At 41.2% G+C, this 12311-nt stretch overlaps 1 protein-coding gene across 3 annotated transcripts in view; it reads left to right on the top strand.

Annotated features, from left to right (window-relative positions):
* Positions 1–10192, top strand: part of CEP135 (centrosomal protein 135) — a 39947-nt gene extending 29755 nt beyond the window's left edge. For all 3 annotated transcript variants that reach the window (XM_075421957.1, XM_075421955.1, XM_075421954.1), the window contains 4 exons: positions 520–722; positions 6636–6740; positions 7168–7314; positions 9566–10192. In XM_075421957.1, coding sequence (XP_075278072.1) covers positions 520–722; positions 6636–6740; positions 7168–7314; positions 9566–9587 — 477 coding nt within the window. In that variant the 3' untranslated portion in view covers positions 9588–10192. The remainder of the gene's footprint in view (positions 1–519; positions 723–6635; positions 6741–7167; positions 7315–9565) is intronic.
* Positions 10193–12311: the final 2119 nt, after the last annotated feature.

The following is a 12311-nucleotide window of genomic DNA, read 5'->3' as shown; positions in this document are numbered from 1 at the left end:
AAATGTATAAATTATATACAGATCTATATCTGTGGATTTTTGTACAAAAGGAGGGAGTCTGTCATTCATTATCACTACAAAACGTGGCAGCAGTAGTTTTTGTTATACCGCAGAGACAAATTGTATTTATTTGGTTTTTTGATATACTCAAATTTTCAACTTTTATAAAAGGTGAATAGTGCACTTCTTATTTAGATATTAAAGACTTTTCCCTAATGGATTTTTCAATTAAACTGAAATTTAGATTCAGCTGATGTTCGTTAAATATTTTGAAATAGTTTAAACAGTTATAAATATTCCAGCTCTCAGTAAAACATTTGACAGATGTGCAGCTCGAATAGTTTTTAACTAAGTATAGTTTTAAATAATAGTAGGCTTTAATTTGTTTTGCGAGCTCAGTTTGCAACTCGCTTCAATGAAACTTCCAATCCTTTCAGTTTTTATAACAACGCTTCGTCAAACAGAACTCTGTATACTCATAAACCAGAGTATTAGTAATGTGTAAAATTTGTGTCCTAGTTTCTAGGTGAATTAGCAGATGTAAAATCAGAAGCAGAGTTGATGAAAAAGCAGTTATCCAGTGAGAAACTTACAGTTCAGAATCTTGAAACATTGCTGGCTACCAGTAGAGACAAAGAATTTCAGAACCATTTAACAATCTGTGAGAAAGATGCCGAAATTCAGTTGCTGAAAGACAAGCTAACACTCGCCGAGAGCAAACTGTAAGTTTTGACAAGTGTGTGTATGTACTAGGTGGTTTACAAAGAAACTTTCGCTGTGTGACAATGCTTCTTCCCAAAGTCAAATTCTTGATGTTCAGGATGGCTGAGCAGATTTTTGCGGCAATGTCTTTCGGCCTTTCATGGCATTGTTTCCTTAAACTTCCTTCACAGATCTTTCATATCACTTTCGTTAATCCACATTCTGGTGGACATCGGTTTAGTACAAGCAGTGAACATAAAGAGGAGTCCCAGGGCAAACCTACTCTAAAAGGAAGGACCTCCCTGCTGAGTTCTCACAGTCTTGAGAATAAGCACTCAGTTTCTCTCTGCATTTGTCCCCAGTCTGACTCCAGAAAGTTTGCCTTGCTTTCTCTGCTGGTCCTGACTCTTGCTCACATCAGTCAGGCACTGGAGGTGATACCTTTCCCGAAGTTCACTTGTCTGATACCACTCTGCCATATTTTCAGTGCAATCACTAAAATCCTTTCCTTCTGAGCCTCTTAGTGGACATAACTGCCTAATGGCGAGGTACCTGATCTGTTGCAGACATGATTTCCACTGCAGAACCAGCCAGCCCATGACAACTTGTAATTTTTTTTTTTAGTTTTTGAGTAAATCTATAAATGTGTGTATGCATTGCAGTATGATTTGGATATTAACCTTTGCATCAGAATGTATCCGTTCTCAAAATATATAACCACCTCTCTGACAGGTTCTGATTTTCTTCCTAGCTTCGAGAAGCAATCTAGTTCAATTCTGCTTTTTAAGCAAAACATCAAATTTTTATTTGGCTTTGAAGAGTTTAACTGTGAGTTTAATCATTAAGAGAACACAAATGTTCTTAGTCTTGTCCTACGTTTCATGTTCTTATATTGGAGAGTATTCTGAAGTCTTTTCAAACAATGTGGATTCATCAAGCATCTCAAAGCAAATTGACAGTAAAATTTTAACATATTTATACTGCTCACAAAAAAATACCAAGTAGATTAAATCTGGTAAGTGTGAATTGTTTACCAACTGAAGATACCTGTTGTCCTTACTTTGGTTACAGTAATACATAATAAATAATGAAGTCATAGTGCTTTAACAAAGTACTTTTGCTGCTATTAATATTAACTATTAAGGAAAAAGTCCTGTATCGTTTATTGTTCCTTTGAAATATAACCGGAACGGAATCTGACACCTACAGTAAATGTGCCCAGCACTTTCCATTATAGCGAACTGCAGCTTCTTATGCTGTGCGTCTGCCTGGAGTAGAAATAACTTTTTAACACCCTTCTAGAAGAAAGACTAATCTGTTTGGAACAATGAAGTTAATGGGGGGAGGGATATTTTGTTTATATGAAATAATATAAACATGTTTGAGAGAAGTGGGGGATTTAAAAAATATTCTTCATGCTATGGAGCAGGGAATTTGAAGTTTCCATGATATGTGTCGTTGTGACACGATAATTCTTCTGGGGATTCATTAGCCAGTGACTGTAGTGGTGTCTTTGCATTAAATAGCAAGAAGGAGGGGTAGCAGCTGAATGTAAATAGTGGTGAAGAGTAAAGTCAAAGTGGAGTTTCAGAAAAACAGGTACACCCACTTTGGAAATGCTGAGGTAAGGAGAGAAAGAAAATGTATGGAAGATAAAAGGACAGGTCTAGAATCATAGAATTATTAAGGTTGGAAAAGACCTCTAAAGATCATCAACTCTCCTTATGAGATATAGAATATAGCATACCTAAACACTTAAAAGTTATCTGGAACTTGGTGACACAAATGTGCAAGAAAAACGCTTTTGGCTGATCTAGCTAAAGGTTTTGACTTAGCACGGACGATGGTGCACCTCAGGTAGCCGGGATCTCGATGAATCTGTGGGTGACAACACTATTAATTGCCCCTGTGCAACTCATTGCTTCATGTGTTAGTTGCTGAGTTTTGTTTACTTTGGGGAAGAAAAGTTAATTGCATAGAAAGTACATAAACTAATGGAGTGTCCTGACTGTGAAATTAAATGGGAAAGTTACAAAAAAAAAATCAAACCCCAAAACCCACTAGCAAAAAAAAAAAGCAATAAAACTATGTTTAACTTTATAGTAATTTTTTCACAGTTTTTCTTCCGCACACATTGTAGCGTTCCTTTCTTGTTTGCTGTCCGTGTCAGTACTTGCATTGTTAGGATGACGTCTTGCAGGAGGAAGGAATATGTTCTCTTGCAGGAATAGTGGCTCTTCGATTGAATTGTGTTCCTCTGTTTATCTCGAAGGTTCTGCATGTTGCTAGGCAAATGTTCAGGTGTGAGAACTACCTGTGTGTCCCTTATTTTATACGATTTGGTTTGTAGTAGTTGTGGTCTAAAGAACAGGAACTTTAAATGCTCACAGCTCTGATTAATTTTTGTATCTTGCAAGACACAAACATGATTGTCACAAATTTAATTTGACCTGGCAAAATTTCAGGTCTGACAAAAAAATTCTGTCAATAATTTTGAACATTATTTACAGTTTTGGCCTTATTGTGCCTGTGTTCCCACTCTATTTATAAAATGGTTCTGATACAACCTCTGACTTTAGAAGGGTTCTCAAAATTAATTTTAACTTGTGAAGTTCTCCAGTGCTGTAATTTTGAGCTTTGTGAAGAGTGAGTAGTTGTGTTACTCAGAGTGCTATTTGGGTGATGGTATGGTAAGCGAGATCTTGAGGCTCTACAGTGATTAGGTATTAAATAAACAGAGAATATTGAATAGCTGAACTACTTCCTGAGAGATATCTGTATCTGCTGTGAAAGAGCCAGATGTCCTGTGGAAAAAAAAGTATATAATCATGTAATCTTACTATATGATGATTACTATGCATACTGGTTCCCAATTATAGTATTTCTTCGTTTTTGAGTGATTTACTTTATGATCTTAATTTTGTTTAAATGTCATCGACATGGAATAACCTCAGAACTCACGAAACTGTTTGCTTTCTTTCTTTATTTTACAATAACGATGTTGGGCCGTGAATTCTTACCTCCATCCTGAAAGCATATGCCTGTCTCTGAAGGACTTAGAATAAGATATCATCGAGACCTCTTGGATTCGCGTCTGTCCTCAAAATACTGGATCAAGATACCATTCTAGGAACTCTACTGTTGAATAGGGAACACAATAAAATATTCTGCGGTTCTTTTTGGATCGTATCTCTTGAGTAGTTTGCATCTTTCTGGAGTCAGAGACCAGCCGGTGCCAGTGACTGAGCTAGGAGCGGAACTCGTTTTTCAGAATTCAAGTCCAGTGCTTTTAGCAATAAACTAATACATCTTTGCTCCTCCAGAAGTGACTTTTGAGCACTCCACCTCATACTGGCTTTGAAGACTCTATGCAACAACATAGCTGTCTAGATTCTGGTTTAGACAACTTATTTTACACTCAGTGAATTTCTTTTACTTGCTTTATAATGCAATTAGTGATGTTTTGCAACCAAGCATTGAGTCATCCAAGCTGATGATTTGCTAAGAAGTGTATTTAATTATGTTACTTCAGATTTTCAAGGCTGCTTTTCATTTTGATTCTTGCAGTTGAAACGGGCCCAAACACCGAGGGCGTAGCTGACAAGCTTTCAGACTCTGGGTTTTGCTGGTCTGAGCTTGCGTTAACACAGCTTTTACTTAGATTGGATTCAGTGATGTTCATCGCTAGCCAGATACTTCCAGCCTACGTCATATAATTTTTACTGAAGCCATATCTGTTATGTTTCTATTTTTTGTGGATACTTACTGCTTTTTTCTTCTTTTTAAGTGCACCTATAAAGACCATCTTGCGTTGCAACAGAGGATAGTAAATCAATAAATTAATGATTTAATTGTTTTGTCTGTTTTCATAAGACATGTTTGTGTTTACCTTTGTCTGAACAAGAACATGATGTAACATCAGCAAAAAGAAGGCTAGGGACAACGTGGGGCCGCTGCTGAATGAGGCAGGTGTCCTGGTGACGGAGGATGCGGAGAAGGCAGAGCTACTGAATGCCTTCTTTGCTTCAGTCTTCAGTGCTAAGACTGGCCCTCAGGAATCCCAGGCCCCGGAGGTAAGAGAAGAAGCCTACAGAGAGGACGACTTTCCCTTGGTCGAGGAGGACTGTGTGAGGGATCGCTTAAGTGATCTGGATGTCCACAAATCCATGGGCCCCGATGGAATGCACCCACGAGTGTTGAGGGAGCTGGCGGATGTCATTGCTGAGCCACTCTCCATCATCTTTGAGAGGTCCTGGAGGACAGGAGAAGTGCCCGAGGACTGGAGAAAGGCCAGCGTCACCCCAATCTTCAAAAAGGGCAAGAAGGAGGACCCAGGGAACTACAGGCCGGTCAGCCTCACCTCCATCCCGGGAAAGGTGATGGAGCGGCTTATCCTGGAAGCCATCATGAAGCAAGTGGAAGAAAAGAAGGTTATCAGGAGTAGTCAGCATGGATTCACCAAGGGGAAATCATGCCTGACCAGTCTGACAGCTTTCTACAATGACATGACTGGCTGGGTAGACGAAGGGAGAGCCGTGGATGTTATCTACCTTGACTTCAGCAAGGCTTTCGACACAGTCTCCCATGATATCCTCCTAGGGAAGCTGAGGAAGTGTGGGCTGGATGAGTGGTCGGTGAGGTGGATTGAGAACTGGCTGAATGGCAGAACTCAAAGGGTTGTCATCAGCGGCGCTGAGTCTAGTTGGAGGCCGGTAGCTAGTGGTGTCCCCCAGGGGTCAGTACTGGGCCCAGTCTTGTTTAACTTCTTCGTCAACGACCTGGATGAAGAGTTAGAATGTACCCTCAGCAAGTTTGCTGACAACACCAAACTGGGAGGTGTGGTAGATACACCAGAAGGCTGTGCTGCCATTCAGTGTGACCTGGATAGGCTGGAAAGCTGGGCAGAGAGGAACCTGATGAGGTTCAACAAAGCCAAATGCAGGGTGCTGCACCTGGGGAGGAACAACCTCATGCACCAGTACAGGCTTGGGAGGGACCTGCTGGAGAGCAGCTCTGCAGAGAGGGACCTGGGCGTCCTGGTGGACGACAGGTTAACCATGAGCCAGCAGTGTGCCCTGGCTGCCAAGAAAGCCAATGGGATCCTGGGGTGCATCAAGAAGAGTGTGGCCAGCAGGACGAGGGAGGTTCTCCTTCCCCTCTACACCGCCCTAGTGAGGCCTCATCTAGAGTACTATGTGCAGTTCTGGGCTCCCCAGTTCAAGAGAGATGAAGAGCTACTGGAGAGAGTCCAGCGGAGGGCTACAAGGATGATGAGGGGACTGGAACATCTCCCCTACGAGGAGAGGTTGAGGGAACTGGGCTTGTTCAGCCTGAAGAAGAGAAGGCTGCGAGGGGACCTTATAAATGCCTACAAATATCTGAAGGGTGGGTGTCAGGAGGATGGGGCCAAGCTCTTTCCAGTGGTGCCCAGTGACAGGACAAGGGGCAAGGGGCACAAACTGAAGCAGAGGAAGTTCCGTCTGAACAGGAGGAAGAACTTCTTCCCTCTGAGGGTGACGGAGCCCTGGCCCAGGCTGCCCAGGGAGGTTGTGCAGTCTCCTTCTCTGGAGATATTCAAGACCCGCCTGGATGCGGTCCTGTGCAGCCTACTGTAGGTGACCCTGCTTCGGCAGGAGGGTTGGACTAGATGACCCACAGAGGTCCCTTCCAACCCCTACTATTCTGTGATTCTGTATTGTAGTACGGATGCAGTGAGAGGCTTGCCAGCTTCTCACTTCTTTCTCACCTTAGGTTCTTCCAGAAACATTCTGTTGCATTCACTTGGGTCTCACTGCTTCTAATATGTCTTTGATTTGGTCCGTGTGAAACAACATGTTCTGTATCTATTGTTGTTTTCCCTTGCTCCAATTCATCTAAGCTCCTAGATGTCGGAGTTCGAAGAAAACTGTGTTGCTTCTCATGATTTTTTTTAGAAGCAGCTGTAACAGAGAGATTCCCATACTTCGAAGTAAAGTTGCACAGATGCACACCGACTGTGATGTTTTAAAAAGGCAACTGACGACCGAACGATTTGAACGGTAAGACATGGGTTTTTCAGTGAAGTGACTCTTCTTCGTTCTTCTTTGTCACTTTTAAAACTGTTGCTTTTTCAATACTGAGGAACTTTTATGGAAAATGGTGTTCCTATTGTCATGCAAAATCCAATACTCTCATTTTGAAAACTGCTTAAATAAAAAAAAAAAAAAACCACTTGTACAGTTTCTGAATTCCCTCGTAAATTATGTGAGTTTACCATTGCATCTAAAAAGAGGAAAAAAAACCCAAAACAAAACCCTTCCCATGAAAAGAAGAAGAAAGGTGAGTGATGTTATGAGAAAACGAGACTCTTTGCAAAGTATTGTGAAAGTCACCGGGTTAAAATATGGGGAAAAAAGTCACGTTTTCCTCCTTTAACATCCTGCAGTACCAAAGTGTTGTGTAACTGAAATTGCTGTCTGTTGGCAGGGAGCGCGCAATTCAGGAAATGCGTCGACATGGCCTCTCTACGTCATCGTTACGAGCTTCACCTCCTCTCAGCTCAACATTGAGGTCTCCCTCACAGTCTCCAGAGCGTACTATTGGAAAGACAACTGAGCAAGCAGCAGCTGAAAAGTAAGCGATTTCGTTTTAGCAGATTGTTTCTGTTTCAGAGTTAGGTTTAAACGGTTTCTAAATACTACTTTTTTAATTATACAAAATTCTTGCACACTGTAGGTGGTTCTAAGTTCTTCTTTTGTTGACTCTCCTGTGAAATATTGATTGGAAATCATAGATGTAAAGTGCTCTCCAAAGACCATATTGAGCCAGCAGTGTGCCCTGGGTGCACAGAAGGCCGATGGGATCCTGGGGTGCATTAGGAGGAGTGTGGCCAGCAGGTTGAGGGAGGTTCTCCTCCCCCTCTGCTCTGCCCTGGTGAGGGCCCCATCTGGAGTGCTGTGTCCAGTGCTGGGCTCCCCAGTTCAGGAAAGATGAGGAGCTACTGGAGAGAGCCCAGCGGAGGGCTACGAGGATGATGAGGGGACTGGAGCATTTCTCCTATGAGGAAAGGCTGAGGGAGCTGGGCTTGTTCAGCCTGGAGAAGAGAAGGCTGAGAGGGGACCTTAGAAATGCCTCTAAGTATCTGCAGGGTGGGTGTCAGGAGGATGGGACCAGACTCTTTCCAGTGGTGCCCAGTGACAGGACAAGGGGCAACGGGCACAAACTGAAGCAGAGGAAGTTCCAGCTGAACCCGAGGAAGAACTTCTTCCCTCTGAGGGTGACGGAGCCCTGGCCCAGGCTGCCCAGGGAGTTTGTGGAGTCTCCTTCTCTGGAGATATTCCAGACCCGCCTGGACGTGGTCCTGTGCAGCCTGCTCTGGGTGACCCTGCTTGGGCAGGGGGTTGGACTGGGTGACCCACAGAGGTCCCTGCCAACCCCAACCATTCTGTGATTCTGTGACCATATCACATAATGGATTCCTGTTCCTGTTTTTGTTAATGGCCTTGCACCAGCTGACGGCTTCCAAATATATATTGCCAGCTCATTATTGCCATTAATTATACCCAAATATATATTGCCTATTTATTATTGTTAATAGTTATCCCCAAACAATGAATGGTTCATATTAGGAGAAATACCATTAAATTCTCTCAAGTACAGCAATGAAGGAAAGACACTCCGTAGGACAAAACCCAACTAAAATGAATTTGAACCCTACGCAGTAGATGAAACTGTCTCCAAAACAAATACGTAAAAATAATTAATGCATTTTTCATTGCTGGTGATAGAATGCTATGAATGTCTTAAGATTGTGGGCTCTAGAATCCATGGAAAAGAAATCAAAATCAGCCTCTCGCCTGTTCATTTTCACTGACATTTTTCTTCTTTTAGAGGTCATTGTTTTAGATGACGTCAGGTACGTGCTACAGGCCTGGTTACTGGCTTTATACCCTGTCTGTCCCGCACTGCGTGATAAATGGCAGCGAAGAACGGGAGGCCAGGGAGAGATAAACAGTGATTGTTTTAGGAAATATGCATGGTGTAACAGCTACACAGCGTGCTATAACAGCTCATGAATCTAGCTGGCTAACTGCTGATCTGCAAGAAACAGAATTCCAAACTGATAAGACTTTAAACTTTATTTCTGTTGAGAAATACGTGTGGCTTGTTCTTAAGCTTACTTTTGTGAACAAAAACACCGGTTTCCTGAGTACTGAGGTGGTCATGGCATGATCCACATTGTCAGCAATTTTTATCCTGCCATTTGCACACTTAGTTTTAAGTGAAAATATTAATTTTCCGTGAAAAATTGGTGAAAATATTATGATGAATGGAAATATTCTTAGTATTTTCACCAATGTTAATTTTTTAGAGTGACAGCTCTGTACCATATTTTATCAGAAAATACTCAATTTTCATGAAGTACGTATTTTTAAAGAAAGTGGGTTTTAACAACTCAATTCATACGCAGTTTATTTTTTTACTATCTTGCCTTTTAAACCTATCAGTGGATTATTAGAATGATCTCAGTAGTGCTATCACCATCTTTCCCCCTACTTATGTATTCCTTCCTGGGAGCTTACAACACTGAAGTGTGCACTGTAATAACTGTTCTGTAGTGTTACAGCTCTGTTTTTCTCTCACCTGATTTAATCTTCTCCAGAAATTTTCTCTTCCTCCTTGTCTCGCGTTTACTTTGTTACGCATTTGAGCAACGAGTAAATGAGCTGAATGTAGAGTTTTAGGTAATATGCTAATAGCTGATATTCAGGAACAACAGAAGAGAATGAGGAGGCTAAATCTAAGTATTACTTGTTTTATCCTAATATTCATTAGTAAAATATAAATGATAGCTTTATTTTGAAATTTTTTCTTTCTCCACCAGAAACGTGAGCTTCAAGGAATAACCAGAATACTTCCGCAACTGAAGCATTACCTTGTAACAAGGACTTTTTTTTTTAATTATGAAGGCTGACTTGTATTCTACCTCTGTTTTCTTCAATGCGGTGATTACCTTTGAAATTTCTGAGAACCAGTGAAGTCATCAACTTCACAGAATTCTGCTTTCCCAACTGACTGCAGTGACTGCTTTTTGCTGGCTGTTTGATGGGTTTTGCATCAAGGCTGGCTAAGTTTTTTACTGTTTTGCAAACATACTAATTAAAAGAAGGAAACGAGTACTTGACACGACAATCTCTTGCTTTCATGTTACTATTTTATTTCTTTTTGTTATCTCATGTGGTTATAGAATTTTATTCACCTTAGTGTGAGCTAACGTAGAATAACATACACGACACGATTGTCTTAAAAGTGCTGAGCCGGTGTGTATTTTATATGCATGATGATTTCCTATGTTTGGGCTTTTAACAAATGTTTTCTGTTTACAGGTCATTCTTTGTGGTATTTAAAAGTATTGATTATCTATTTTGTGAATGCATTTTGTTTACTATATGTTCTTAATTAAAAAATATATGGTATTCTTTATTAATGTTTTTGTCGTCTAACAACTACTCATCTCCTTTTGTTTAATCTTTTTGTGAAATTGCATTTTAAATATTATCCCAATATTAAATAAAAAGTGAAGAGAAAAATGGTATTTTTAAAGATTTATTGAAATCCTTTAAACATTATAAAATTAATTCCAAAGTATTTTATCTTCAAATTTTTGAATCATATCTGGAGATATTTTTCAGATTTTGGTTTTAAAAGATCAGAACAAAGCCTGGAGTCCTTCACACAGTTAAGCTCAAGCTGTTGGAGAGGTGACACAGGCCTTTACGGTGTGACACACACATTAGGTAGATGCGGTGAGAACTGATCTTTAAAATATCTTGTGTATTTAGCAGAGGAGCATTTCAAATTTGGGCTGCGAAGGAAGATGCAATCAGCCATCACTGTCTTATGATCTGCTCTTAAAGTCCATCTGTGCAGATAATTGTACATCCAGTCATTCTTCTATTCAAGAGCATACAGTTTTCTAATAATTACGCACCGTTCAGGTCGACACGATGTGCATTCACAGGTACCGAGCAGAGGACTAGAAGTGGGCAGGCTGCACAGGACCTTGTCCAGGTGGGTCTTGAATATCTCCAGAGAAGGAGACTCCACAGCCTCCCTGGGCAGCCTGGGCCAGGGCTCCGTCACCCTCAGAGGGAAGAAGTTCTTCCTCGGGTTCAGCTGGAACTTCCTCTGCTTCAGTTTGTGCCCGTTGCCCCTTGTCCTGTCGCTGGGCACCACTGAAAAGAGTCTGGCCCCGTCCTCCTGACACCCACCCTGCAGATATTTATAAGCATTGATAAGGTCCCCTCTCAGCCTTCTCTTCTCCAGGCTGAACAAGCCCAGCTCCCTCAGCCTCTCCTCGTAGGAGAGATGCTCCAGTCCCCTCATCATCATCGTAGCCCTTACGCTGGACTCTTTCCAGTAGCTCCTCATCTTTCCTGAACTGGGGAGCCCAGCACTGGACACAACTGGACTCACAGCTGGGAGTTGTTGATAGGGACACCTGGACAAGGTCCTGTGCAGCCTGCTGTAGGTGACTCTGCTTTGGCAGGGGGGTTGGTCTAGATGATCCTCAGAGGTCCCTTCCAACCCCAAACATTCTGTGATTCTGTGATGTATGTTGTACAGCCTTGTGCTGCCCAACAGGTACTGTTCTGCTTGCCTAGTGTTGAATAAAAACCAGTAATTACCAGCTAACATTACAAGCATCTCTAAGGTGCAAACCACATATTAAAAGGCACTAGAAAAAAATGGGTTGTTTTCTTTCAGATTTTGTCTGTTTTGCACTAAGATTGTTACAGTTAGAAGTTATAAAGAATGTTGTGTTAACTGGAAATACTGTCTCATATATTCATAGATAAATAATTGCTGTTGCTATGTAGATATATTTTTCATATATTGAATTTTGTCAGTTTTGCTATTTAATATATGTCTGTAGGTATTAAATTTTACTAAGAACAGCTTGGAGCACCCATTCAGAGGTACCTGAAAATACTTGTACCACGTTAGCCTGCTGAGCCATTGGAAGGAATTGTTTATTTAAACTGGGTGCATCTCATACTTGCTACTTTTTAGGTCTCTCGTTTGCCAGTTCCAGCAATGAGGAGATCGTCGTCTCTAAATGTTACTTACATATTAATACTGTTTGTAATTAAGTCAGTAGTTTCCACTGATGCTGACTTTAAGTATTCAGGATGAAGTGGTTCAGTAAGAATGAGAAAAGAACTTACGTTCTGCTCTTGATGTCTTCAGTGGTGACTTTTAAATATCTTATTTTGTGTATAAACCCTTTTAAATTGGCATCTGAATTTTAAAAAAGAGCAAGCGTGCCATTTTATTGAAAGTACTGTATTTCATCTTACCAAAAAAATGTATATTTTAACATGACAATTAAAACCATAGCGCTCCAATTAATAGTAAAACTTACATGGATATTAGTTGTGAAGGATCAGTGGGTCTGTTGTCTCACAAGCAGAGTTCGTTTCCCGGTGTGCAACATCCAAAATGCACACAGAGCCCAGATACAAGTGGATCTCGTGTCTGCGCGGAGGTGGGTGCTGGGTGGTAACTCCCCAGAGCTAGCACGCCTGGTTACAATCACACTGCGTGGTTATACGGTGAAAAATCTTCGT

The sequence above is a fragment of the Opisthocomus hoazin genome, chromosome 5 (genome assembly GCF_030867145.1).
Source record: "Opisthocomus hoazin isolate bOpiHoa1 chromosome 5, bOpiHoa1.hap1, whole genome shotgun sequence".
NCBI classification, from domain to species: Eukaryota; Metazoa; Chordata; class Aves; order Opisthocomiformes; family Opisthocomidae; genus Opisthocomus; species Opisthocomus hoazin.
The sequence above is the reverse complement of the archived record's forward strand: the minus strand, read 5'-3'. Positions and strand labels throughout refer to the sequence as shown.